The sequence below is a fragment of the Triticum aestivum genome, chromosome 7A, assembly GCF_018294505.1.
Source record: "Triticum aestivum cultivar Chinese Spring chromosome 7A, IWGSC CS RefSeq v2.1, whole genome shotgun sequence".
NCBI classification, from domain to species: domain Eukaryota; kingdom Viridiplantae; phylum Streptophyta; class Magnoliopsida; order Poales; family Poaceae; genus Triticum; species Triticum aestivum.
This window is the reverse complement of record NC_057812.1, coordinates 279,164,916-279,190,168: the sequence shown is the minus strand read 5'-3', so window position 1 is coordinate 279,190,168 and position 25,253 is coordinate 279,164,916. Positions and strand designations below refer to the sequence as shown.

General features: G+C 43.7%; 1 protein-coding gene across 1 annotated transcript; it reads left to right on the top strand.

Moving 5' to 3' along the window:
* Positions 1-11,766: 11,766 nt before the first annotated feature.
* Positions 11,767-13,493, top strand: LOC123152588 (protein DETOXIFICATION 49-like). The gene has a single exon (XM_044572095.1). The coding sequence runs from the start codon at positions 11,831-11,833 to the stop codon at positions 13,397-13,399; it is 1,569 nt and encodes a 522-aa protein (XP_044428030.1). The 5' UTR covers positions 11,767-11,830; the 3' UTR covers positions 13,400-13,493.
* The last annotated feature ends 11,760 nt before the right edge of the window (positions 13,494-25,253 follow it).

Here is a 25,253-nt window from a genome sequence, read left to right as displayed (position 1 = left end):
AAATGTATGAAAGCTCAACAAAAGAAACTAAGTGGGTGTGCATCCAACTTGCTTGCTCACGAAGACCTAGGGCACTTGAGGAGGCCCATTGTTGGAATATACAAGCCAAGTTCTATAATGAAAAATTCCCACTAGTATATGAAAGTGACAAAACAAGAGACTCTCTATCATGAGGATTATGGTGCTACTTTGAAGCACAAGTGTGGCAAAGGATAATAGCATTGTCCCTTCTCTATTTTTCTCTCTTTTTCATTTTTCATTTTTTTGGGCCTTCTCTCTCTCTTTTTTATGGTCTTTCTCTTTTCTTGGGCCTTCTCTTTTTTATGGCCTTTTTTTATTCCTCACTTGGGACAATGCTCTAGAAAATGATGATCATCACACTTCTATTTATTTACAACTCAATGATTACAACTCGATACTAGAACAAAGTATGACTCTATATGAATGCCTCCGGCGGTGTACCGGGATATGCAATGAACCAAGAGTGACATTTATGAAATAATTATGAACGGTGGCTTTGCCACAAATACTATGTCAACTACATGATCATGCTAAGCAATATGACAATGATGAATGTGTCATGATAAACGGAATGGTGGAAAGTTGCATGGCAATATATCTCAGAATAGCTATGGAAATGCCATAATAGGTAGGTATGGTGGTAGTTTTGAGGAAGACATAAGGAGGTTTATGTGTGAAAGAGCGTATTATATCACGGGGTTTGGATGCACCAGCGAAGTTTGCACCAACTCTCAATGTGAGAAAGGGCAATGCACGGTACCGAAGAGGCTAGCAAGGATGGAAGGGCGAGAGTGCGTATAATCCATGGAGTCAACATTAGTCATAAAGAACTCACATACTTATTGCAAAAATCTACAAGTCATCAAAAACCTCGGCACTACGCGCATGCTCCTAGGGGGGTAGATTGGTAGGAAAAGACCATCGCTCGTCCCCGACCGCCACTCATAAGGAGGACAATCAAATAACACCTCATGTTTCAAATTTGTTACATAACGTTTACCATACGTGCATGCTACGGCACTTGCAAACTTCAACACAAGCATTTCTCAATTTCACAACTACTCAACTAGCACGACTTTGATATTATTACCTCCATATCTCAAAACAATCATCAAGCATCAAACTTCTCTTTGTATTCAAAACACTCTTAAGAAAATTTTACTAACTTTGAATACCTAGCATATTAGGATTTTAAGCAAATTACCATGCTATTAAGAATCTCAAAATAATCTAAGTGAAGCATGAGAGATCAATAGTTTCTATAAAACAGAACCACCACCGTGGTCTAAAAAGATATAAGTGAAGCACTACAGCAACAACAAACTACTCCGAAAGATATCAGTGAAGATCAATGAGTAGTTGAATAATTATGAAACTATGTGAAGACTCTCTAACATTTAAGGATTTCAGATCTTGATACTTTATTCAAACAGCAAGCAAAACAAAATAAAATGATATCTAAGAACAGCAAACATCATGTGAAGAAGCAAAAACTTAGGATCAATCGATACTAACCGATAGTTGTTGGAGAAGAAAGGTGTGATGCCAACCGGGGCATCCCCAAGCTTAGACGCTTGAGAATTCTTCAAATATTATCTTGGGGTGCCTTGGGCATCCCCAAGCTTGAGCTTTTGTGTCTCCTTAATTCCTCTCATATCATGGTCTCCCTAAATCTCAAAAGCTTCATCCACACAAAACTCAACAAGGACTCGTGAGATAAGTTAGTATAAACCATTGCAAAAACCTTATCATACTATACTACAGAAAATCACTAAAATTATTATTCAACATTTCATACTAAATGCCTGTGCATATTTAATAGTCCTATCCTCAAATAGAATCATTAAATAAGCAAACATATGCAAACAATGCAAACATAACAGCAATCTGCCTAAACAGGATAGTCTGTAAAGAGTGCAGCAAGATCCATACTTCCCTAACTCCAAAAATTATGAAAGAAAATTTCCACTGTAGAAAATTTATCATAGCTTAATATTCAAAAGGTTTCAACAGTTTATAACATTCTGACTTTTCTAGGGAATTATTGCAACAGCGGTAAACTTCCTGTTTTCAAACAGCAACATGAAGACTTGTAACATAGGCATAGTAAAGACTATTAATGCCACTTTTATTGAAATAAAAGATGCAAAACATTGTTCTAAATAACAGAAAGCAAATCGTAACAAAATAAAATTGACGCTCCAAGCAAAACACATATCATGTGGTGAATAAAAATATAGCTCCAAGTAAAGTTACCGATGAACGAAGACGAAAGAGGGGATGCCTTCCGGGGCATCCCCAAGCTTAGGCTCTTGGTTGTCCTTGAATATTACCTTGGGGTGCCTTGGAAATCCCCAAGCTTAGGCTCTTGCCACTCCTTATTCCATAGTCCATTGAATCTTTACCCAAAACTTGAAAACTTCACAACACAAAACTTAACAGAAAACTCGTGAGCTCCGTTAGCGAAAGAAAACAAAACACCACTTCAAGGTACTGTAATGAACTCATTATTTATTTATATTGGTTTTAAAACTACTGTATTCCAACTTCTATATGGTTTATAAACTATTTTACTAGACATAGATTCATCAAAATAAGTAAACAACACATGAAAAACAGAATCTGTCAAAAACAGAACAGTCTGTAGTAATTTGGATCAAACGTATACTTATTGAACTCATAAAGTTCTCAAATAAATTTCTGGACCTGATTAATTTATCTATTAATCATCTGCAAAAAGAATTAACTAAATAGAACTCTCCAATAAAAAATGGCAGCAGTTCTTGTGAGCGCTAAAGTTTCTGTTTTTTATAGCATGATCAACAAGACTTTCCCCAAGTCTTCCCAAAGGTTCTACCTGGCACAAACACTAATTAAAAGCATAAAACCACATCTAAACAGAGGCTAGATGAATTATTTATTACTAAACAGGAACAAAAAGCAAGGAACAAAAATAAAGTTGGGTTGCCTCCCAACAAGCGCTATCGTTTAACGCCCCTAGCTAGGCATGGTGATTTCAATGATGCTCACATAAAGAGAGCATCATGAAGAATATGACTATCACATTTAAGCCTAACCCACTTCCTATGCATAGGGATTTTGTGAACAAACAACTTGTGGGAACAAGAATCAACTTGCATAGGAAGGTAAAACAAGCATAACTTCAAAACTTTAAGCACATAGAGAGGAAACTTGATATTATTGCAATTCCTACCAGCATATATTCCTCCCTCATAATAATTTTCAGTAGTATCATGAATGAATTCAACTATATAACCAGCACCTAAAGCATTCTTTTCATGATCTACAAGCATAGAAAATTTACTACTCTCCACACAAGCAAAATTCTTCTTATGAATAATAGTGGGAGCAAACTCAACAAAATAACTATCATGTGATTGAAAATTAAGATCAATATGACAAGTTTCATGGTTATTATTATTCTTTAAAGCATACGTGTCATCACAATAATCATCATAGATAGGAGGCATTCTTTCATCATAATAAATTTCCTCATCAAAACTTGGGGGACAAAAAATATCATCTTCATCAAACATAGCTTCCCCAAGCTTGTGGCTTTGCATATCATTAGCATCATGGATATTCAAGGAATTCATACTAACAACATTTCAATCATGCTCATCATTCAAATATTTAATGCCAAACATTCTAATGCATTCTTCTTCTAGCACTTGAGCACAATTATCGGAATCCTTATTTTCATGATAGATATTAAATAGTTGAAGCATATGAGGTAACCTTAATTCCATTTTTTTGTAGTTTTCTATTATACACTAAACTAGTGATAAAACAAGAAACTACAAGACTCTATTGCAAGATCTAAAGATATACCTTCAAGCGCTAACCTCCCTGGCAACGGCGCCAGAAAAGAGCTTGATGTCTACTACACAACCTTCTTCTTGTAGACGTTGTTGGGCCTCCAAGTGCAGAGGTTTGTAGGACAGTAGCAAACTTCCCTCAAGTGGATGACCTAAGGTTTATCAATCAATAGGAGGCGTAGGATGAAGATGGTCTCTCTCAAGAAACCCTGCAACCAAATAACAAAGAGTCTCTTGTGTCCCCAACACACCCAATACAATGGTGAATTGTATAGGTGCACTAGTTCGGTGAAGAGATGCTGATACAAGTGGTATATGGATAGATAATAGTTTTTGTAATCTGAAAATATAAAAACAGCAAGGTAACAAGTGATAAAAGTGAACATAAACGGTATTGCAATGTGTTGAAACAAGGCCTAGGGTTCATACTTTCGCTAGTGCAAGTTCCCTCAACAATACTAACATAAATGGATCACATAACCATCCCTCAACATGCAACAAAGAGTCACTCCAAAGTCACTAATAGCGGAGAACGAACGAAGAGATTATGGTAGGGTACGAAACCACCTTAAAGTTATTCTTTCCAATCAATCCGTTGGGCTATTCCTATAAGTGTCACAAGCAGCCCTAGAGTTCATACTAGAATAACACCTTAAGACACAAATCAACCAAAACCCTAATGTCACCTAGATACTCCAGTGTCACCTCAAGTATCCGTGGGTATGATTATACGATATGCATCACAAAATCTCAGATTCATCTATTCAACCAACACATAGAACCTCAAAGAGTACCCCAAAGTTTCTACCAGAGAATCACGACGAAAACGTGTGCCAACCCCTATGCATAGGTTCATGGGCGGAACCCGCAAGTTGATCACCAAAACATACATCAAGTGAATCACATGGTATCCCATTGTCACCACAGATACGCACGGCAAGATATACATCAAGTGTTCTCAAATCTTTAAAGACAAAATCCGATAAGATAACTTCAAAGGGGAAACTCAATTCATTACAAGAGAGTGGAGGGGGAGGGGAAACATGAGATCCAACTATAATAGAAAAGCTCGCGATACATCAAGATCGTATCACCTCAAGAACAGGAGAGAGAGATCAAAAACATAGCTACTGATACATACCCTCAGCCCCGAGGGAGAACTACTCCCTCCTCGTCATGGAGAGCATCGGGATGATTAAGATGTCCACCGGAGAAGGATTCCCCCTCCGGCAGGGTGCCGAAACGGGTCTAGATTGGCTTTCGGTGGCTACGGAGGCTTCTGGCGGCGGAACTCCCGATCTATTATGCTTCCCAGTAGTTTTAGGGTATATGGAGATATATAGGCGGAAGAAGTACGTCAGGGGGGCCACGAGGGGCCCACTAGGGTGGAGGGCGTGCCCAGAGGGGGTGGGCGCGCCCCCCTACCTCATGGCCTCCTTGAAGCTTCCTTGACGTAGACTCCAAGTCCCCCGGGATGCTTTCCTTCCAAAAATGAGTTCCGTGAAGTTTCAGGTCAATTGGACTCCGTTTGATTTTTCTTTTCTTCGAAACCCTAAAACAAGGTAAAAACAGAAACTGGCACTAGGCTCTGGGTTAATAGGTTAGTCCCAAAAATGATATAAAAGCGTATAATAAACCCCATAAACATCCAAAACAGTAGATAATATAGCATGGAGCAATCAAAAATTATAGATACGTTGGAGACGTATCACACATCACTATAAGCCTTGCAAGCAATGTGACTAATGAGTTAGTTACGGGATGATGCATTACGGAATGAGTAAATAGACTTACCAGTAATGAGATAGAACTAGGTATGATGATACTGACGATCGAATCTCAGGCAAGTAACATACTGATGACAAAGGGAATAACGTATGTCGTTATGCGGTTTAACCGATAAAGATCTTCGTAGAATATGTAGGAGCCAATATGAGCATCCAGGTTCCGCTATTGGTTATTGACCAGAGATGTGTCTCGGTCATGTCTACGTTCGAACACGTAGGGTCCGCACGCTTAACGTTCGATGACGATTTGTACTGTGAGTTATGTGATTTGATGACCGAAGTTTGTCAGAGTCCCGGATGAGATCGCGGACAAGACGAGGAGTCTCGAAATGGTCGAGAGGTAAAGATTGATATATTGGACGAAGGTATTCGGACACTGAAAAGGTTTCGATACGTTTCGGATATTTATCGGGGAGGGGTTACCGGAACCCCCAGGGGAAGTTATGGGCCCTAATGGGCCTTAAGGGAGTAGGAGAGGGAAGGCCAGAAGGTGGCACGCGCTCCCCCCAAGGGCAGTATGAATTGGACTAGGGGGTCGGGGCGCGGCCCCCCTTCCTTTCCCTATCCCTCTCCTTCCCTCCTTACCCTTCTCAGAATAGGAAACGTGGGCGAATCCTACTAGGAACGGAGTCCTAGTAGGACTCCCCCCATGGCACGCCCCCCTTGGCCGGCCACCTCCTCCTCCTCCCCCTTTATATACGGAGGCGAGGGGGCACCCCAAAGGCACAACAGACAATCTCTTAGCCGTGTGTGGTGCCCCCCTCCACAGTTTAACACCTCGGTCATATCATCATAGTGCTTAGGCGAAGCCCTGCGCCGGTAACTTCATCATCACCGTCACCACGCCGTCGTGCTGGCAGATCTCTCCCTCGTCCTCAACTGGATCAATAGCTCGAGGGACGTCATCGTGCTAAACGTGTGCTGAACACGGAGGTGCCGTACGTTCGGTACTTGGATCGGTTGGATCGTGAAGACGTTCGACTACATCAACCGTGTTACTGGACGCTTCCACTTTCGGTCTACGAGGGTACGCGGACACACTCTCCCGTCTTGTTGCTATGCATCTCCTAGATAGATCTTGCGTGATCATAGGAATTTTTTTGAAATACTGCGTTCCCCAACAGAAACAAACTCGTAGGGAGTGGATCAGTGATGGATAATTATGTCGGATGGCATTCATCATGCAACAGTTAAACCTAGGGTCACACAGAACTAGCTCCAATTCATCAATATAATGTAGGCATGCATTCCGTATATAGTCATACGTGCTTATGGAAAAGAACTTGCATGACATATTTTGTCCTACCCTTCCGTGGTAGCGGGGTCCTAATGGAAACTAAGGGATATTAAGGCCTCCTTTTAGTAGAGAATCGGAACAAAGCATTAGCACTTAGTTAATACATGAACTCCTCAAACTACGGTAATCACCGGAAAGAATCCCAATTATTGTCACCTTGGGGTATGCAGATCATAACTCATAATAGGTGTCTACAACTTGCAAGATCAGATCAAGAACACAAATATATTCATGAAAACATAATAGGTTCAGATCTGAAATCATGGCACTCGGGCCCTAGTGACAAGGATTAAGCATAGCAAAGTCATAGCAACATCAATCTCAGAACATAGTGGATACTAGGGATCAAACCCTAACAAAACTAACTCAATTACATGATAAATCTCATCCAATCCATCACCATCCAGCAAGCCTACCATGGAATTACACACGCACAGCGGTGAGCATCATGAAATTGGTGATGGAGAAAGGTTGGTGATGACGATGGCGATGATTTTCCCTCTCCGGAGCCCCGAACAGACTCCAGATCTGCCCTCCCGATGAAGAACAAGGGGTGACAGCGGCTCTATATCATAAAACGCGATGAATCCTTCTCTTTGATTTTTTTTCTCCGAACGTGAATATATAGAGTTGGAGTTGAGGTCGGTGGAGGTCCAGGGGAGCCACAAGGCAGGGGGCATGCCCCCCACCCTTGTGGACAGCTGGCGGGTCCCCTCTGGTTGATTCTTTCGCCAATATTTTTTTATTCGAAAAATGTTCTCCGTGAATTTCCAGGTCATTCTGAGAACTTTTATTTCTGCACAGAAATAACACCAAGGCAATTCTGCTGAAAACAACATCAGTCCGGGTTAGTTCCATTCAAATCATGCAAATTAGAGTCCAAAACAAGGACAAAAGAGTTTGGAAAAGTAGATACGAGGAGGCGTATCAAAGCACACAACGCAACGAAAACAAAATCTATCAAAAACAGAACGGTCCGTAGTAATCTGAAAATTGACCATACTTCTGTCACTCCAAAAATTCTGAAAAATTAGGACAACATGGGCAATTTTTATATTAATTATGTGTAAAAAATTCAGAATTTTAAACGTTCCAGCAGAACACATCACTTCTGCTACTGGACGCAAAAGTTTCTGTTAATGCATAGAATCAAAGCAACTATCACCCAAATCACCTCAAAGGCTTTGCTTGGCACAAACACTAATTGAAACACTAAAACACAATCATAACAGTAGCATAATTGTGTACACACAAGAAAATAGAAAAATGATAACACAATCATAACAGTAGCATAATTATGTACACACAAGACCTCCACTTCTGGATAAGGATTCCCATCATAGAATCATCAAGCCCTCCTTGTTCTAGGACTTGGAGAAGAACTATATTGTTCAATCTCATTGTTTGGATGACTTGGGTCATGGATCAATCTACGTGTGCCTTTATTTGCATCTATGTGTGTTGATTTTCATGTTTATCCTCATGTTCTTCATTTTCTTCCTCGAATCCACTCCAATTAATGAAGAACGGGCCACCCTAGAGGCTTGCCCTACATCATCTTGGAAAAGAGCAAGGTTGCCACGAATTTGGACCCCTAGCTGCCCACTTTTCTAGCCTGTTGTTCGAATTTTTCTTCCCAATTCAAAAAAATTCCCATAAATAGGCCCAAAAAAATTCTTGTAATTTGATGTTCTAGTGAGTTGTTGTTGATTCCTTTCGGTGGGTGTAGTGTTTAGCAAGTGGATCTACCTCCGTTGGCATTCCTTAGCCCCAAATTTTCCTTTACCCCCTTCAATTTTCCCTTGAATCACGTTTTCCCGACCCCATTCTTAGATATGAAATTTGGGGTTCGTCTCAGACGTATTTCCGCGAACCCCGAAACTTCCATGCACTCCCGGAACTTCCAGACCCAGGAATTTCTCGGCTAAACAGAGAGTTGACACTAAAATTTCCTGGTCAAACCCAGACATCATCCGCGACCCCCAAAACTTCCGCCCCTACCCCCAGAACTTCCACGCAAACAAAGAGTGTGAACGAAATTTCAGCATTGCCCTTCTTCACCGTTTAGGCCCTAACTTTTCGCTCCAGACTCTGATTTGAACGCTCTTTGGCTTGGTTTGAAGCTATTGACGTGCCCGAGACCCTCATCTAGGTTTCCACATCTTTTGGCCGAAAACATTTTGAGGTTCTCCATCGACATCGCAACCCCTCCAGCCGCCATCACATTCGTGCCACCGAATCACCAACGCCACTTCATCAAAAGTGACCATTGGGTCAAATCTTCATTAACTTTTATTACGCCATTGACTACATCAACACACGAACTTCCACAACCATCGACGGCCGCTCCATCCTTTGAGACCACCTTCAACCGGAAGCAAGGTCGATTACCCCCGATTTCGTGAAAGGTTAAGTGTGAGGAAGGTATCCATACCGTCACAAAGTTTTCCTTCCTTTCCATTATGACAGCCCCACCATATTTCCGATCACTATTATACCTATTGAGACTAAATCTTCGAGTATTCCGGGCTTCACGAAAACTTGAGCACCATAGATATGATAACATATTGTTGCATCATTTGATATATCATACGACAGCTTACTCATGTGCATATCTTGTGATACTTATCTTGTATATTTGATTGAGGCTCAATAAGAATATTGGAATGGGAGAGAAAAAGCAAAAAAAAACTTTTAAGCAAGAAAGAATGGTCAATCTTATAAGCAAAGAGTTGAGCATGAAAAGATATACTTGTGCATGAGGATACATGGTATAGGAAAACATTTTGCTTGCATATGTAGGTTGCTGCCAAGTGGTGAATCATGCCCAAATGTGCAATCAAGCTAGAGTCTCTCCTTGTGTTTGTGCAACACAAGTTAGTATTCATTAGGCAATTTTATATTGCTCATCTCTGTTGTTGCACAAGCCCCACTATCCCACCACGTGTGTTTCTTTAATGCCCTCCTCTATATTTGTGATCACTTGCTTTGCATTTTGAGTCCTTTGGATTGATCTCAACATTTACAATATCTTGGATTTCAATGTTCTTGATATTTTGTGCCACTAATCCCACCAAGCTCCATATATAGCCTTGTTGTGAGTTTGTAGGTGTGCATTGGGCCTTCCCTTAGGGCCACATGCTGCACGCACACAGTTGGAAGCAGTTGCGTGCGAGGGTGGACATTCAACTGGCTACCATCGGATGTAGCTACGTGTAAAGTGTGGACATCCGACTAGATGCCAGCAAGGGAAGTTGCCTATCAAGAGGGAGGACATGCAAATTGAGAAAAAATGCACCACCACCCCCTCGCACATAAGTTACAGTTGTGTTGTGCCAGTTGTAGTTGTGTGTCAAGGGGGCGGACATGCAACTGGCGACCATCAAGGGCAGTTGCGTGTCGAGGACGAATATGTAACTCAAAGCCATTGAGGGCAACTGCATGTCGAGAGGTGGACATGCAACTAGAAACATTTCCTCCTGAAGATCGTCTTGCATATTGTTCTCATGCAACAGTACAAAGAAGACAAAAAATCAAAAATAAATTAAAATGCCATCATCCAGCCACCCCTAGCATCAAACGCTGCTAGCACACACACACACATTATATGTTAGTCTTATTTAGAATTTTATAAATAATACTCCGATTGTTCACATTGTGGGCTATAAGACATTAACAACTGGCTCTCGAGTATTCCTATCATCAATTTTTTCTATTTCCATCATAACGGGAGTATAAGTAAAAGGAAATAAATTATGGCAGATTACCTACCTCACCCGAGATGAAGGAATTCCCTACTTAAGAAACAACAGATAGATAAACTAATTTGGTATACTCAAATAAATATAAGATGTTTTGGATATTTTGAATAGAACATATGGACTAAAATGAGTGAACAAATACATTTAAGAACATCTTATATTTGTGAATGGAGGGGGTACATAGTAAATATGTAAGTATACAATGCATAAAAAATAGAGTTGCAAAAAAAAGATACAAGAAAAACATGTAGGAGTATCATAGATTAGTTGTATTTTGATAAATTATCATAAAATAAAATACAAGATGACATTCTAATATGGTTAGTTGCACAAAAAGGTTAGTGCAGTTTCAATATATCAAATATTATGCGTCTAAAAAATAAAAAGAACAAAGAAAATGCCACCTAAAAACAATATCAGAGATGCCCTACGAACTACCAACCGCTATATTTTTTTCCTGCTTTTCCTCCTTATATTAATTCATAGGGGAAAACCTTAGTTTTTGAGTAAACATTTAAATATAATTTTAGAGGAGAATAAACATTTTTTTTAGCAAAAGGAGAGTAAACATTTACATTAGAGAATCCAAACAGTTACGCGGATAAACTATGAGAAAAACGAAAATGAAAAATAAAATAAAAATAACACAGCAAGCCACAACCTATAGCCCACATAAAAAAGGCCAGGATGGATGGACAATGACCCCAAGCGATAGCCCACCATCTGCTACGATAGAAACAGCCCTAGACAAGCTAGTCACGATTCTCGAAAAAAAAACATACTAGTCATAAGCATACCATTCGACCCCTAAAGAAACACGCATTACCCCTCAAAGAAAAGAAGAAACTAACACATGGAAACCTCGATGACCCACAGGTTAATGAAATTCGATGGCTAAGTCTCGCTCGATTGAGATTTAGCAAACCGTAATATTGTAGGCCCCACACAAAAATATGGGACGGAAACACACCGAAAGTTTTCAAAGGATGTCAGCACAACGGTTTATATATACGATCCAAAGCCACCATGGATAGGTACGCAAGCAAAGCCCTGACTGAGCTAGCATCTGGCACGCACCCTGCTGCCAAAACAACACGCACGCACGCAACACACTGCAAATTTGCAATGTGCCATTGCTCCCAGCAGCAAGCACGATGCGTCCACGAGGCTCTGCTCCAGCCACCCGTGCTGCATGACCGGCCAAAGAAAGCGCGAGGCGGCGGTGGCGGCGGCGCGAGTGCCGAGGTGGCCTCCATCGTGCGGCTCGCCGTGCCGATGGTCGGCGCGGGGCTGCTCATGTACGCGCGCTCCCTAGTGTCCATGATCTTTCTTGGCCGGCTCGGCCGCCTGCCACTCGCTGGCGGCTCCCTCGCGCTCGGCTTCGCCAACATCACCGGCTACTCGGTGCTCTCCGGGCTGGCTGCCGGTATGGACCCGGTGTGCGGCCAGGCGTTCGGTGCCGGCCGCACGTCTGTCCTCGCCGCGGCGCTCCGCCGCACCGTCTCGCTGCTCCTGGTCGCGTCCATCCCCGTCAGCCTGCTCTGGGTCGCCATGCACCGCATCCTCGTCGCTACAGGGCAGGACCCCGACATTGCGGCCGCTGCTTACGACTTCATCATGTGCTCGCTGCCAGACCTCCTCGTGCAGTCCTTCCTCCACCCGATCCGCGTGTACCTCCGCGCGCAGGCCATCACGCTCCCAATCACGTACGCAGCCGCCGCCGCGCTCCTGCTCCACGTTCCCATCAACTGCATCCTCGTGCAGGGTCTCCACCTCGGTATCCGCGGCGTCGCCCTCGGAGCCGTCTGCACCAACCTGAACTTCTTGCTGTTCCTCGTGACCTACGTGTACTTCTCCGGACTAACGCATGGCAATGGCGGCAGCGATGGCAAAGATGGCGCATGTTTGTCACCGATGGAGGAACCTGCTCTGGAATGGGGCCGCTTGGTGAGGCTCTCCATTCACAGCTGCATGTCGGTATGCCTGGAGTGGTGGTGGTACGAGATCATGGTCATGCTTTGCGGCGTGCTCGCCGACCCGAAAGCGGCGGTGGCAGCTATGGGAATACTCATACAGACCACGTCACTGGTGTATATCTTCCCTCATTCCCTCAGCTGCGCCGTGTCCACGCGCGTCGGGCATGAGCTCGGCGCGGGTCGGCCGGAGCGTGCGCGCCTTGCGGCACGTGTCGGCCTCGCCTGTGGCGCCGCGCTGGGCCTCGTGGCGTGCGCATTCGCGGCGTCCGTGAGGGGCGTATGGGCGCGGATGTTCACCGCAGATGCGGCCATCCTGCGGCTGACGTCCGTGGCGCTGCCCATTCTCGGCGCCGCCGAGCTGGGCAACTGCCCGCAGACAGCGGGTTGCGGGGTGCTCCGCGGCAGCGCGCGGCCGGGAAAGGCCGCGAGGATCAACGCCTCAGCCTTCTATGGCGTCGGCATGCCGGCCGCTCTGGCGCTGGCGTTCTGGCCGGCACGGCTCGACTTCCGGGGCATGTGGGCCGGCATGCTGGCGGCGCAGCTGGTGTGCGCGGCCCTGATGCTGCGAGCGGTGCAGCGCACGGACTGGGAAGATCAGGCCGTTCGCGCGCGCGAGCTGACCGGCGCGGAGGCCCATGGCGACGTCAAAAGCTGCCATGCAGACGCAGACAGAGTGATGGCGGGCAACGGCTTGCTCGTGGTGACTGTGCTAAGTTGAATATGCATAGAGTACTTTACATTTATACTCCTATATATTAGTATTTTTTTTCGTTTTCACCTTTAATTTTCAGTTGTCCATTGGCATTTTTAGGATTTGGAACAATAGGCAGCAGAATTATCTCGTTGAATTGAGGGAGCATAATGCACAATTGCCTGGGTTCCTTTGCTTTTATATTGGTCCCCGATAACGAACTGACGTTCGGCAGATCGAACGATTGGTTCGAGCGAACGAACGATTTATTAGTTTGCTATATATACTCCCTCCGTAAACTAATATAAGAGCGTTTAGATCACTACTTTAGTTATCTAAACACTCTTATATTAGTTTACAGAGGAAGTATATATATACAATACTCCACGTGCAGCCAGTTCTTTTTTTTAGGTAACCACGTGCAGCCAGATGGCCTGCAGTGAAGTCAAATAAAAAAAGATGGCCTGCAGTGGGCCAGCCAAATGCCTCCCATCGGACAAGCCCAAAAAATGTCATTACCCCGTGAAGAATGTAAAATAACAAATAATTGCAATGTTGTGTGCTCCTGCCTCTCCCGGCAAGTATATAGAAAAACAAAAAACCTTTAAAAATGGACTGGACCAAAAAAACTAAAAATAATCTAGGAAATCCACTTTTTTTAAAAGGGGGCTCCTCGGCCTCTGCATCAGAGTGATGCATACGGCCATCTTATTAACCAAATGACAAAAAGTGTCAACAAGGTTCCAAAGTCTCCAGTTGATAAAAGGAAAATGCAGCTCACACAGAGCTTAAAAAGGCTAGATACACAAACTAGCCAGGAAAAGATGCCACTACCGACTGACTAAAAATAGATAGGTAAACTAATTGCCTATTCTATTACATGACCGCCATCCAAACCGGTTGAAGATATCCCGAGCTACCATCTCCCAACGGATAGATCCAGTAACCAAACGCTCCCTGGCCTCCATCGAAGTGAGTAGCGACCACGAACGGATCACTGCCATAGCTCGGAAAATAACCTGCAAAAAATGAATCCGTGATGTTCTGTTAAAAACCAAATCATTTCTGCAATTCCAGATAGTCCACAACAAAGCGCAAACTCCAACCCGAATATGTCTTGCTAAGTCAGGCTCAACCCCATTAAGCCATGTCCCAAATAATGCATTGACAGAAGTCGGTGGAGTAATATTAAAAGCAATATGGATCGTTCGCCAAAGGACTTTGGCGAACGGGCAATCAAAGAATAAATGCTTAATCGTCTCATCCCGATCACAGAAACTACACCTAGTAGGTCCTGTCCAATTACGCTTCATCAAGTTGTCCTTTGTTAAAATAACTTGTTTATGGACAAACCACATAAACACTTTAATTTTTAAAGGAACTTTGACAGCCCAAACATACTTGGAAGTTGGAATGGAGTTCGAATTAATAACATCAATATACATTGATTTAACTGTAAATACTCCAGACCTAGTCAACTTCCAGCGTAATCCATCGGGTTGGTGAGAAATTTGAACCTCCATCAGTCTCCTAACTAGATGGAGCCATTCTTCCCAACGATTGCCTGCTAGCGACCGTCTAAACTGAATATTAAGGGGGATAGATTGAAATACCGTTGCCACAAATACCTCACGTCGTTGAGCAATCCGATATAAAGACGAATATTGAATGGCTAAAGGTGAGTCGCCAAGCCAAGTATCCTCCCAGAAACGTGTACTTGCACCGTTTCCAATAACAAATCTCGTCCTATTGAACATTGATTGTTTGACTTTCATTAGTCCTTTCCAGAAAGGCGAATCAGTCGGTCTGACTGCGACCTGGGAAAATGTTTTAGTCTGGAGGTACTTGCTGCGGAGGATCTGCGCCCACATGGCCTCAGTCCCGGAAGAAAGCTTCCACAACCACTTACTAAGAAGGCATCTGTTCTTAACTTCAAGATTTTCAATACCAAGACCCCCTTGGTCTTTCGGTCGACAGATGATGTCTCATTTAGCAAGCCAGTATTTTCTTTTAAGATCATCACCCTGCCAAAAGAAACGCGACCGATAGAAGTCCAGTCTTTTCCTAACACCAACTGGGACCTCAAAAAACGATAAGAGGAACATAGGCATACTTGTGAGCACCGAATTAATCAATATCAAGCGGCCTTCGTATGACATGAGCTTACCCTTCCAACAGCTAAGTTTTTTCTCAAATCGATCCTCGATGCACTTCCATTCTTTGTTTGTCAGCCTACGATGGTGTATCGGAATACCAAGGTATGAGAAAGGTAAACTCCCCAACTCGCACCCAAACAATTGCCTATAAGACTCCTGGTCGTCTTTGGCTCTACCAAAGCAGAACAACTCGCTCTTATGAAAGTTAATCTTTAATCCGGTCAATTATTCAAAAAGGCATAACACCAGCTTCATATTTCTCGCCTTGGCCAAATCATGCTCCATAAAAATGATTGTATCATCTGCGTATTGAAGGATGGAAACACCTCCATCAATGAGATGAGGTACCAAACCACCCACTTGACCATTCTTCTTAGCCCTCCCTATCAAAATTGCTAACATATCCACCACAATGTTAAACAAGATAGGGGACATCGAATCTCCTTATCTGAGGCCTTTATGTGTCTGGAAGTAATGACCTATATCGGCATTCACTTTAATTCCCACACTCCCTTTTTGTGTAAAGGATTCGACCTGTCGGCGCCAGGCTTCATCAAAACCCTTCATACGCAATGCCCGTTGGAGGAATGGCCATTTGACCTTATCGTACGCTTTTTCGAAATCCACCTTAAAATTTACTCCATCTAATTTTTTGGAATGGATTTCATGGAGCGTTTCATGAAGAACAACCACCCCTTCAAGGATGTTCCTGTCCGGCATGAAAGCAGTTTGGGATTGTTGCACCACAGAATGCGCAATCTGTGTGAGCCTATTGGTCCCGACCTCGGTGAAGATTTTGAAACTAACATTGAGGAGGCAGATTGGTCTGAACTGCTCAATTCTCACAGCATCCGTTTTCTTAGGGAGCAATGTGATAGTTCCAAAATTCAGGTGAAATAATTGAAGTTGTCCAGAGAATAGATCATGAAACATAGGTAGTAAATCCCCCTTAATAATGTGCCAGCACTTTTTATAGAACTCGGCCGGGAACCCATCCGGTCCGGGAGCCTTATTGTTTTTCATTTGTGCAATAGCATCAACCACCTCCTTCTCTGAGAATGGGGCAACCAGGATATCATTATCAGCAGCAGACAATTTAGGCACATCCTCAGTCCTGGACTCATCGAGGGACACACAATTATCCTCCAGAGGTCCAAATAACTGTCTATAATACTCGGTAATATAGGTTTTGAGATTATCTTGACCTAAAATCGTACCCTCATCCTGTTCAAGCTGAAAGATCCGCTTCTTTCTGTGCTTACCATTAGCAATGAGGTGAAAGAATTGAGTATTTGCGTCCCCTTGGACCACTTTGCGGACCTTAGCTCGCGAAGCCCACTTCAATTCTTCTTGTGAAGAAGTTCTTTCAGCCTCTTCTCCGCCTCATTTTTGACCTGGAGCTCAGGAGGCAGCAAAATCGCGGATTCCGCTTTTATGCACAGGGCCTGTACAAGAGAAAGGAGCCTATCCTTCTCGATCTTATACACCCCACTGAGGTGCTTAGCCCAACCCCGTAAGAAACTTCTCAAATGCGTAATCTTATTCTGCCAACGCTCGACCGCCGTTCTTCCTCCTACCCCCTTAGCCCATTCCCTGGCTATGAGGTCGAAGAACCCCTCGCGTTCGAACCAGGCCATCTCAAATGAAAAGGTGTTTTTGTTTCCTAAATGGTTCGCTCCCCTGAGTCGACGAACAATGGTGTGTGATCGAAAATTCCCCGCGTGAGAGCTTGCACCGTAATAAGAGGGAACTTCTGTTCCCACTCCACGCTCGCGAGAACTCGATCAAGCTTTTCATATGTCGGGTTTGGCAGAGCATTAGCCCAGGTAAACTTTCTACCAGAAAGCTCTATCTCCCTTAGATCCAAGCTTTCAATAATGGTATTGAACATAAACGACCACCTGCCGTCGAAATTATCATTATTTTTCTCCTCTCTCCTCCTAATGATATTGAAATCACCCCCGACCAACATCGGAAGCTGCTCGGATCCACAGATCCGAACCAGGTCCGCCAGAAACTCTGGTTTAAGTTCGGGCTGTGAGGCACCATAAACCGCCACCAAAGCCCAGTTTAACCCATCAACTTTAGACCTAACTCGAAACTTTACCGCGAAGTCGCCCATTACTACACTCCGAACTTCAAGGGAGTCGCATCTCACACCCAGTAAGATACCTCCCGATCTTCCTCGTGGACGGAGGAAATGCCAATCGAAATCAATACCACCCACAAGAGAGGATAGAAACTGCAGCGCAAAATTATCTCGACTGGTTTCCGATAGAGCAATAAAATCTAACCAATGTTCCAGAGAAGCCTCCGCAAGAAACCTTCTTTTAGCCAAGTCTTTCAGACCTTTGCTATTCCAAAAGATTCCTTTCATAGTTCATCATGGAATTTTTTTAGTAGTCCGTATCCTAGCACTCCTATGAACTGCAGAATCGGGATAAATCTTCCGTTTCCACTTACGCTTTGGCTTAGTGGGCTCTGTCGCCCGGTCCTCATAACCGGGCTGAACGGAACTAACAGCTGGAACATCTAAAGGCACATCATCGTCCTCAGACTCCTGATTAGAAGGTGCTAGATCCGCACACAGATTATCTAGCACTCTAACCCCTAACGCATCAATCTCCTCATCATTCATGGGTTTAACCGCTGCAAGGTTATGAATAGTCTCTAAGGCACACTCCGCCTCCAAATCTAACATATCATTCACCGAATTAGAGATCTCATTATCAGTAGCACCTAGTGAAACTCCTAATTGTTTTGTATTATTAATAATGTCCTCATGAGAAAAATGCAATAAAGAATTAGATATGTTGACGGACATACCAGAAGATATCGCAGCATCGTGAAGCTTAGCGGCCCTCATAGCGCACCGCTGCTGCATATCATCCACCTCCGGAAGGTCCTGAACGCAAGCACTCATCCGTCTCCCCGTCGAGACCGGGTCCGGGATCCCGCCAAAGGCAACAACCTCCTCTCTAGCGAACAGAGGAGGCGGCTGCGGGCTCCCAGGGCCGTCGGACAAGTTCCCCGCGGGTAGGACAAGAGACGGGACAACTGGGGCCACCTGTTGGAAATATGCCCTAGAGGCAATAATAAATTGGTTATTATTATATTTCCTTGTTCATGATAATCGTTTATTATCGATGCTAGAATTGTATTGATAGGAAACTCAGATACATGTGTGGATACATAGACAACACCATGTCCCTAGTAAGCCTCTAGTTGACTAGCTCGTTGATCAATAGATGGTTACGGTTTCCTAACCATGGACATTGCATGTCGTTGATAACGGGATCACATCATTAGGAGAATGATGTGATGGACAAGACCCAATCCTAAGCCTAGCACAAAGATTGTGTAGTTCGTATGCTAAAGCTTTTCTAATGTCAAGTATCATTTCCTTAGACCATGAGTTTGTGCAAGATACCGTAGGAGTGCTTTGGGTGTGCCAAACGTGACAACGTAACTGGGTGGCTATAAAGGTTCACTACAGGTATCTCCGAAAGTGTCTGTTGGGTTGGCACGAATCGAGATTGGGATTTGTCACTCCGTGTAAACGGAGAGGTATCTCTGGGCCCACTCGGTAGGATATCATCATAATGTGCACAATGTGACCAAGGAGTTGATCATGAGATGATGTGTTACGGAACGAGTAAAGAGACTTGCCGGTAACGAGATTGAACAAGGTATCTGGATACCGACGATCGAATCTCGGGCAAGTACAATACCGCTGGACAAAGGGAATTGAGTACGGGATTGATTGAATCCTCGACATCGTGGTTCATCCGATGAGATCATCGTGGAACATGTGGGAGCCAACATGGGTATCCAGATCCCGCTGTTGGTTATTGGCCGGAGAGTTGTCTCGGTCATGTCTGCATGGTTCCCGAACCCGTAGGGTCTGCACACTTAAGGTTCGATGATGCTAGGGTTATTAGGAAGACTTGTATGTGATTACTGAATGTTATTCGGAGTCCCGGATGAGATCCCGAATGTCACGAGGAGTTCCGGAATGGTCCGGAGGTAAAGATTTATATATGGAAAGTTGTTGTTCGGGTTCCGGGAAAAGTTTTGTTTTTTCCGGTATTGTACCGGGAAGCTTCCGGAAGGTTCCGGAGGATTCCGGAGGGGTCCGGAGGTCCGGAAAATGTTCCACCACGTCCAATATAGCAGCATGGGCTGCAGGGGGGCGCCCTAACCTTAATGGGCCAAGGGCACCAGCCCCCCCAAGGCCCATGCGCATGGGAGAGTGGAAACTCTAAGGGGGAGGGCCTCCACTTGACTTGGGAGGCACTCCTCCCCCCCTTGGCCGCCGCCCCCAACCCTAGATGGGATCTAAAGGGGGCCGGCCCCCTCTCTCCCCACCTATAAATAGTGGAGGGGTGGGAGGGCAGCCACACCCTTGAACCTGGCACAACCCCTCCCCTCCAATACCTGTCCTCCTCCGCGTGAGCTTGGCGAAGCCCTGCCGGAGAATTGCCACTCCATCACCACCACGCCGTTGTGCTGCTGTTGGACTCTCTTCCTCAACCTCTCCCTCCTCCTTGCTGGATCAAGCCGTAGGAGACGTCTCTGTTCCGTACGTGTGTTGAACACGGAGGTGCCGTCCGTTCGGCGCTAGGATCATCGGTGATTTGGATCACGACGAGTACGACTCCATCAACCCCGTTCACTTGAACGCTTCCACTTAGCGATCTACAAGGGTATGTAGATGCACTCTCCTTCCCCTCGTTGCTAGATTACTCCAAAGATTGATCTTGGTGATGCGTAGAAAATTTTAAATTTCTGCTACGATCCCCAACAGTGGCATCATGAGCTAGGTCTATGTGTAGTTTCTATGCACGGGTAGAACACAAGTTGTTGTGGGCGTCGATTTTGTCAATTTGCTTGCCGTTACTAGTCTTATCTTGATTCGACGGCATCGTGGGATGAAGCGGCCCGGACCGACCTTACACGTACGCTTACGTGAGACTGGTTCCACCGACTGACATGCACTAGTTGCATAAGGTGGCTAGCGGGTGTCTGTCTCTCCCACTTTAGTCGGATCGGATTCGATGAAAAGGGTCCTTATGAAGGGTAAATAGAAATTGGCATATCATGTTGTGGTTTTCGCGTAGGTAAGAAACGTTCTTGCTAGAAACCTATAGCAGCCACGTAAAAACTTGCAACAACAATTAGAGGACGTCTAACTTGTTTTTGCAGCATATGCCTTGTGATGTGATATGGCCAAAAGGATGTGATGAATGATATATGTGATGTATGAGATTGATCATGTTCTTGTAATAGGAATCATGACTTGCATGTCGATGAGTATGACAACCGGCAGGAGCCATAGGAGTTGTCTTGATTTATTTATGACCTGTGTGTCAACATAAATGTCATGTAATTACTTTACTTTATTGCTAAAGCATTAGCCATAGTAGTAGAAGTAATAGATGACGAGACAACTTCAAGAAGACACGATGATGGAGATCATGATGATGGAGATCATGGTGTCATGCCGATGACAACGATGATCATGGAGCCCCGAAGATGGAGATCAAAAGGAGCAAAATGATATTGGCCATATCATTTCACTATTTGATTGCATGTGATGTTTATCATGTTTTACATCTTATTTGCTTAGAACGACAGTAGCTTAAATAAGATGATCCCTCTCTAAAATTTCAAGAAAAGTGTTCCCCCTAACTGTGCACCGTTGCGAAGGTTCGTTGTTTCGAAGCACCACGTGATGATCGGGTGTGATAGATTCTAACGCTCGAATACAACGGGTGTTGACGAGCCTAGCATGTACAGACATGGCCTCAGGACACATGCGAAACACTTAGGTTGACTTGACGAGCCTAGCATGTACATACATGGCCTCAGAACACGGAAGGCCGAAAGGTCGAACATGAGTCATATAGAAGATACGATCAACATGAGATGTTCACCGTTGATGACTAGTCTGTCTCACGTGATGATCGGACAGCTTAGTCGATTCGGATCATGTTTCACTTAGATGACTAGAGGGATGTCTATCTGAGTGGGAGTTCATTAAATAATTTGATTAGATGAACTCAATTATCATGAACATAGTCTAAATTGTCTTTGCAAATATGTTGTAGATAAATAGCTCACGTTGTAGCTCCATGTTTCAATACGTTCCTAGAGAAATATTAAGTTGAAAGATATTGTAAGCAATGATGCGGACTAGGTCCGTAGTCCGAGGAGTGTCCTCACCGCTACACAGAAGGCTTACGTCTTTGATGCACCGCTCAATGTGCAAACCCCTACAACGTCGTCTGTGGATGTTGTGAACACCTGACAGACACATCCTGATGACTACTTGGTAGTTTAGTGCACCATACTTTACGGCTTAGAATCAAGATTCCAATGACGTTTTGAATGCCATAGAACATATGAGATGTTCCAAGAGCTGAAATTGGGATTTCAGGCTCATGCCCGTGTTGAGAGGTGTGAGACCTCTGACAAGTTCTTTTGCCAACAAGATGGAGGAGAATAGCTCAGCTAGTGAGCATGTGCTCAGAATGTCTGGGTGCTACAATCACTTAAAGTAGTGGGAGTTAAACTTCCAGATAAGATAGTGATTGATAGAGTTCTCTAGCCACCATCACTAAGCTACTAGATCTTCGTGATGAACTATGACATGCAAGGGATGGAGTTGATCCCGGAGCTGTTCGCGGTGCTTAAGACCGCAAAAGGTAGAAATCAAGAAGGAGCATCAAGTGTTGATGGTTTAACAAGACCACTGGTTTCAAGAAGGGCAAGGGCTAGAAGGGAAACTTCATGGATGGCAAACCAGTTGCCGCTCTAGTGAAGGAACCCAAGGTTGAACCCAAACCCGAGACTAAGTGCTTCTATTGTAAGGGGAACGGTCACTGGTAGCGGAATTACCCCAAATGCATGGTAGATAAGAAGGCTGGCAACTTCAACAAAGTATATATGTGTTATTAATGTGTACCTTACTAGTACTCCTGGTAGCACCTGGGTATTGGATACCGGTTCAGTTGCTATTATTGGTGACTTGAAGCAAAAGCTACGGACTAAACGGAGACTGGCTAAGGGCGAGGTGACGATGTGTGTTTCCAAAGTTGATGAGATCACCATCGCACGCTCCATCTGCCTTCGGGATTAGTATTGAACCTAGATAAATGTTATCAGGTGTCTACGTTGAGCATGAATATGATTAGATCATGTTCATTGCAATACGGTTATTCATTTAAGTTAAAGAATAATGGTTATTCTGTTTACATGAATAATACCTTTCATGGTCATGCACCCTATGTGAATGGTTCATTGAATCTCGGTCGTGGTAATACACATGTTCACGCCAAAAGATGTAGAGTTAATAATGATAGTACCACTTTTTTGTGGCACTGACGCTTAGGTCATATTGGCGTAACATGCATGAAGAAACTCCATGTCGATGGATGTTTGGAGTCACTTGATTTTGAATCGCTTGACACATGCGAGCCATGCCTCATGGGCAGGATGACTAAGACCATGTTTTCAGGTACAATGAAACGGGCAAGTGACTTATTGGAAATCATACATGCTGATGCGTGTGATCCAATGAGAATTGAAGCGTGCGGTGGATATCGCTATTTTCTCATCTTCACTCACGATTTGAGTAGATATAGGTATATTTACTTATTTAAGCACAAGTCTGAAATGTTTGAAAGGTTCAAGCAATTTCAGAGTGAAGTTAAGAACCATCATAACAAGAAGATCAAATTCCTACGATCTAATCGATGAGAATTTCTGAGTTATGAGTTTGGCAATCACTTAAGACATTGTGGAATTGTTTCACAGTTGAAGCCACCTGGAACACCACTGGGTTATGGTGTGTCCGGACGTCGTAATCGAACCTTATGAGATATGGTGCGATCTATGATGTCTCTTACCGATCTACCGTTTCATTTTGAGGTTATGCGTTAGAGACAGTTGCATTCACTTTAGATAGGACACCATCTAAGTCCGTTGAGACGACGTCGTGTGAACATTGCTTTGGCAAGAAACCAAAGTTGACATTTCTTAATGTTTGGGGCTACGATGCTTAAGACTTCAACCAGAGAAGCTCAAACCCAAAGCGGACAACCACATCTTCGTAGGATACCCAAAGGTGACAGTTGGGTACACCTACTATCTCAGATCCGAGGGCAAATTGTTTGTCGCTGAGAACATGTCCTTTCTCGAGAAGAAGTTTCTCTCGAAAGAATTGAGTGGGAGGAAGATAGAACTTGATGAGGTTGTCGAACCTTTATTTCAACCAGAGAGTGATGCAACACAGAAAGATGTTTTCTTTGGCGCCTACGTCTATTGAAGAGGAAGTTAATGATAGTGATCATAAAGCTTCGGATCAAGTTGCTATCGAACCTCATAGGTCGACAAGGATATGTACTACTCCTGAGTGGTACGGTAATCTTGTCTTAAATATCATGTTGTTAGACAACAATGAACCTACGAGCTCTGGAGAAGCAATGGTGGGCCCGTATTCCGACAAATGGTTAGAAGCCATGAAATCCGAGATAGGATCCATGTATCAGAACAACGTATGGACTTTGGTGGACTTGCCCGATGATCGGCAAGCCATTGAGATAAATGGATCTTTAAGAAGAAGACGGACATGGACGATAATGTTACCGTCTATGAAGCTCGACTTGTGGCAAAGAGTTTTTCACAAGTTCAAGGAGTTGACTACGATGAGAATTTCTCACCCGTAGCGATGCTTAAGTCCGTCGAAATCATGTTAGCATCTGACAGATGGATGTCAAAACGAGTTTTCATAAGAAAAAGTTTGTATGTGATGCAATAAAAGGTTTTGTCGATCCTAAAGATGCTAAAAGGTATGCTGGCTCCAGCAATCCTTCTATGGACTAGAGCAAGCATCTCGGAATCGGAATATATGCTTTGATGGAGTGATCAAAGCTTTTAGGTTTATACAATGTTTGTTAGAAACTTGTATTTACAAGAAAGTGAGTGGGAGCACTACAACATTTCTGATAAGTATATGTGGATGACATATAGTTGATCCGAAATAATGTAGAATTTCTAGAAAGCATAAACGGTTGTTTGAAGAGTGATTTTCAAAGGAAGACCTGGATAAAGCTGCTTACATATTGGGCATCAAGATCTATAGAGATAGATCAAGACGCCCGATGATACTTTCAAAGAACGCACACCTTGACATGTTTTTGAAGGAGTTCAAAATAGATCAGTCAAAGAAGGGGTTCTTACCTGAGTTGTAAGGTGTGAAGTTGAGTAAGACTCGAAGATTGACCATCGTAGAAGAAAGAGGAAGGACGAAGGTCGTCCCCTATGCTTTTGTCATAGGCTCTATACGGTATGCCATGCTAAAGTACCGCACCTGATGTGTGCCTTGCCACATGTCTGGCAAGAGGGTACAAAGGTGATCTAGGAGAGGATCACCAGATAGCGGTCGAAATTATCCTTAGAGGAATAAGGAAATGTTTCTCGGTTATGGAGGTGATAAAGAGTTCGACGTAAAGAGTTACGTCGATGCAAGCTTAACACCTATCCGGATAGCTCTGAGTAGAGATACCGGATACGTATAATGGAGCAACAATTTGGAATAGCTCCAAGTGGAATGTGGTAGCAGCATCTATGATATGACATAAAGTTTTGCGAAATACATAGGGATCTGAATATTGCAGACCCGTTGACTACAACCTCTCTCACAAGCATAACATGACCAAACC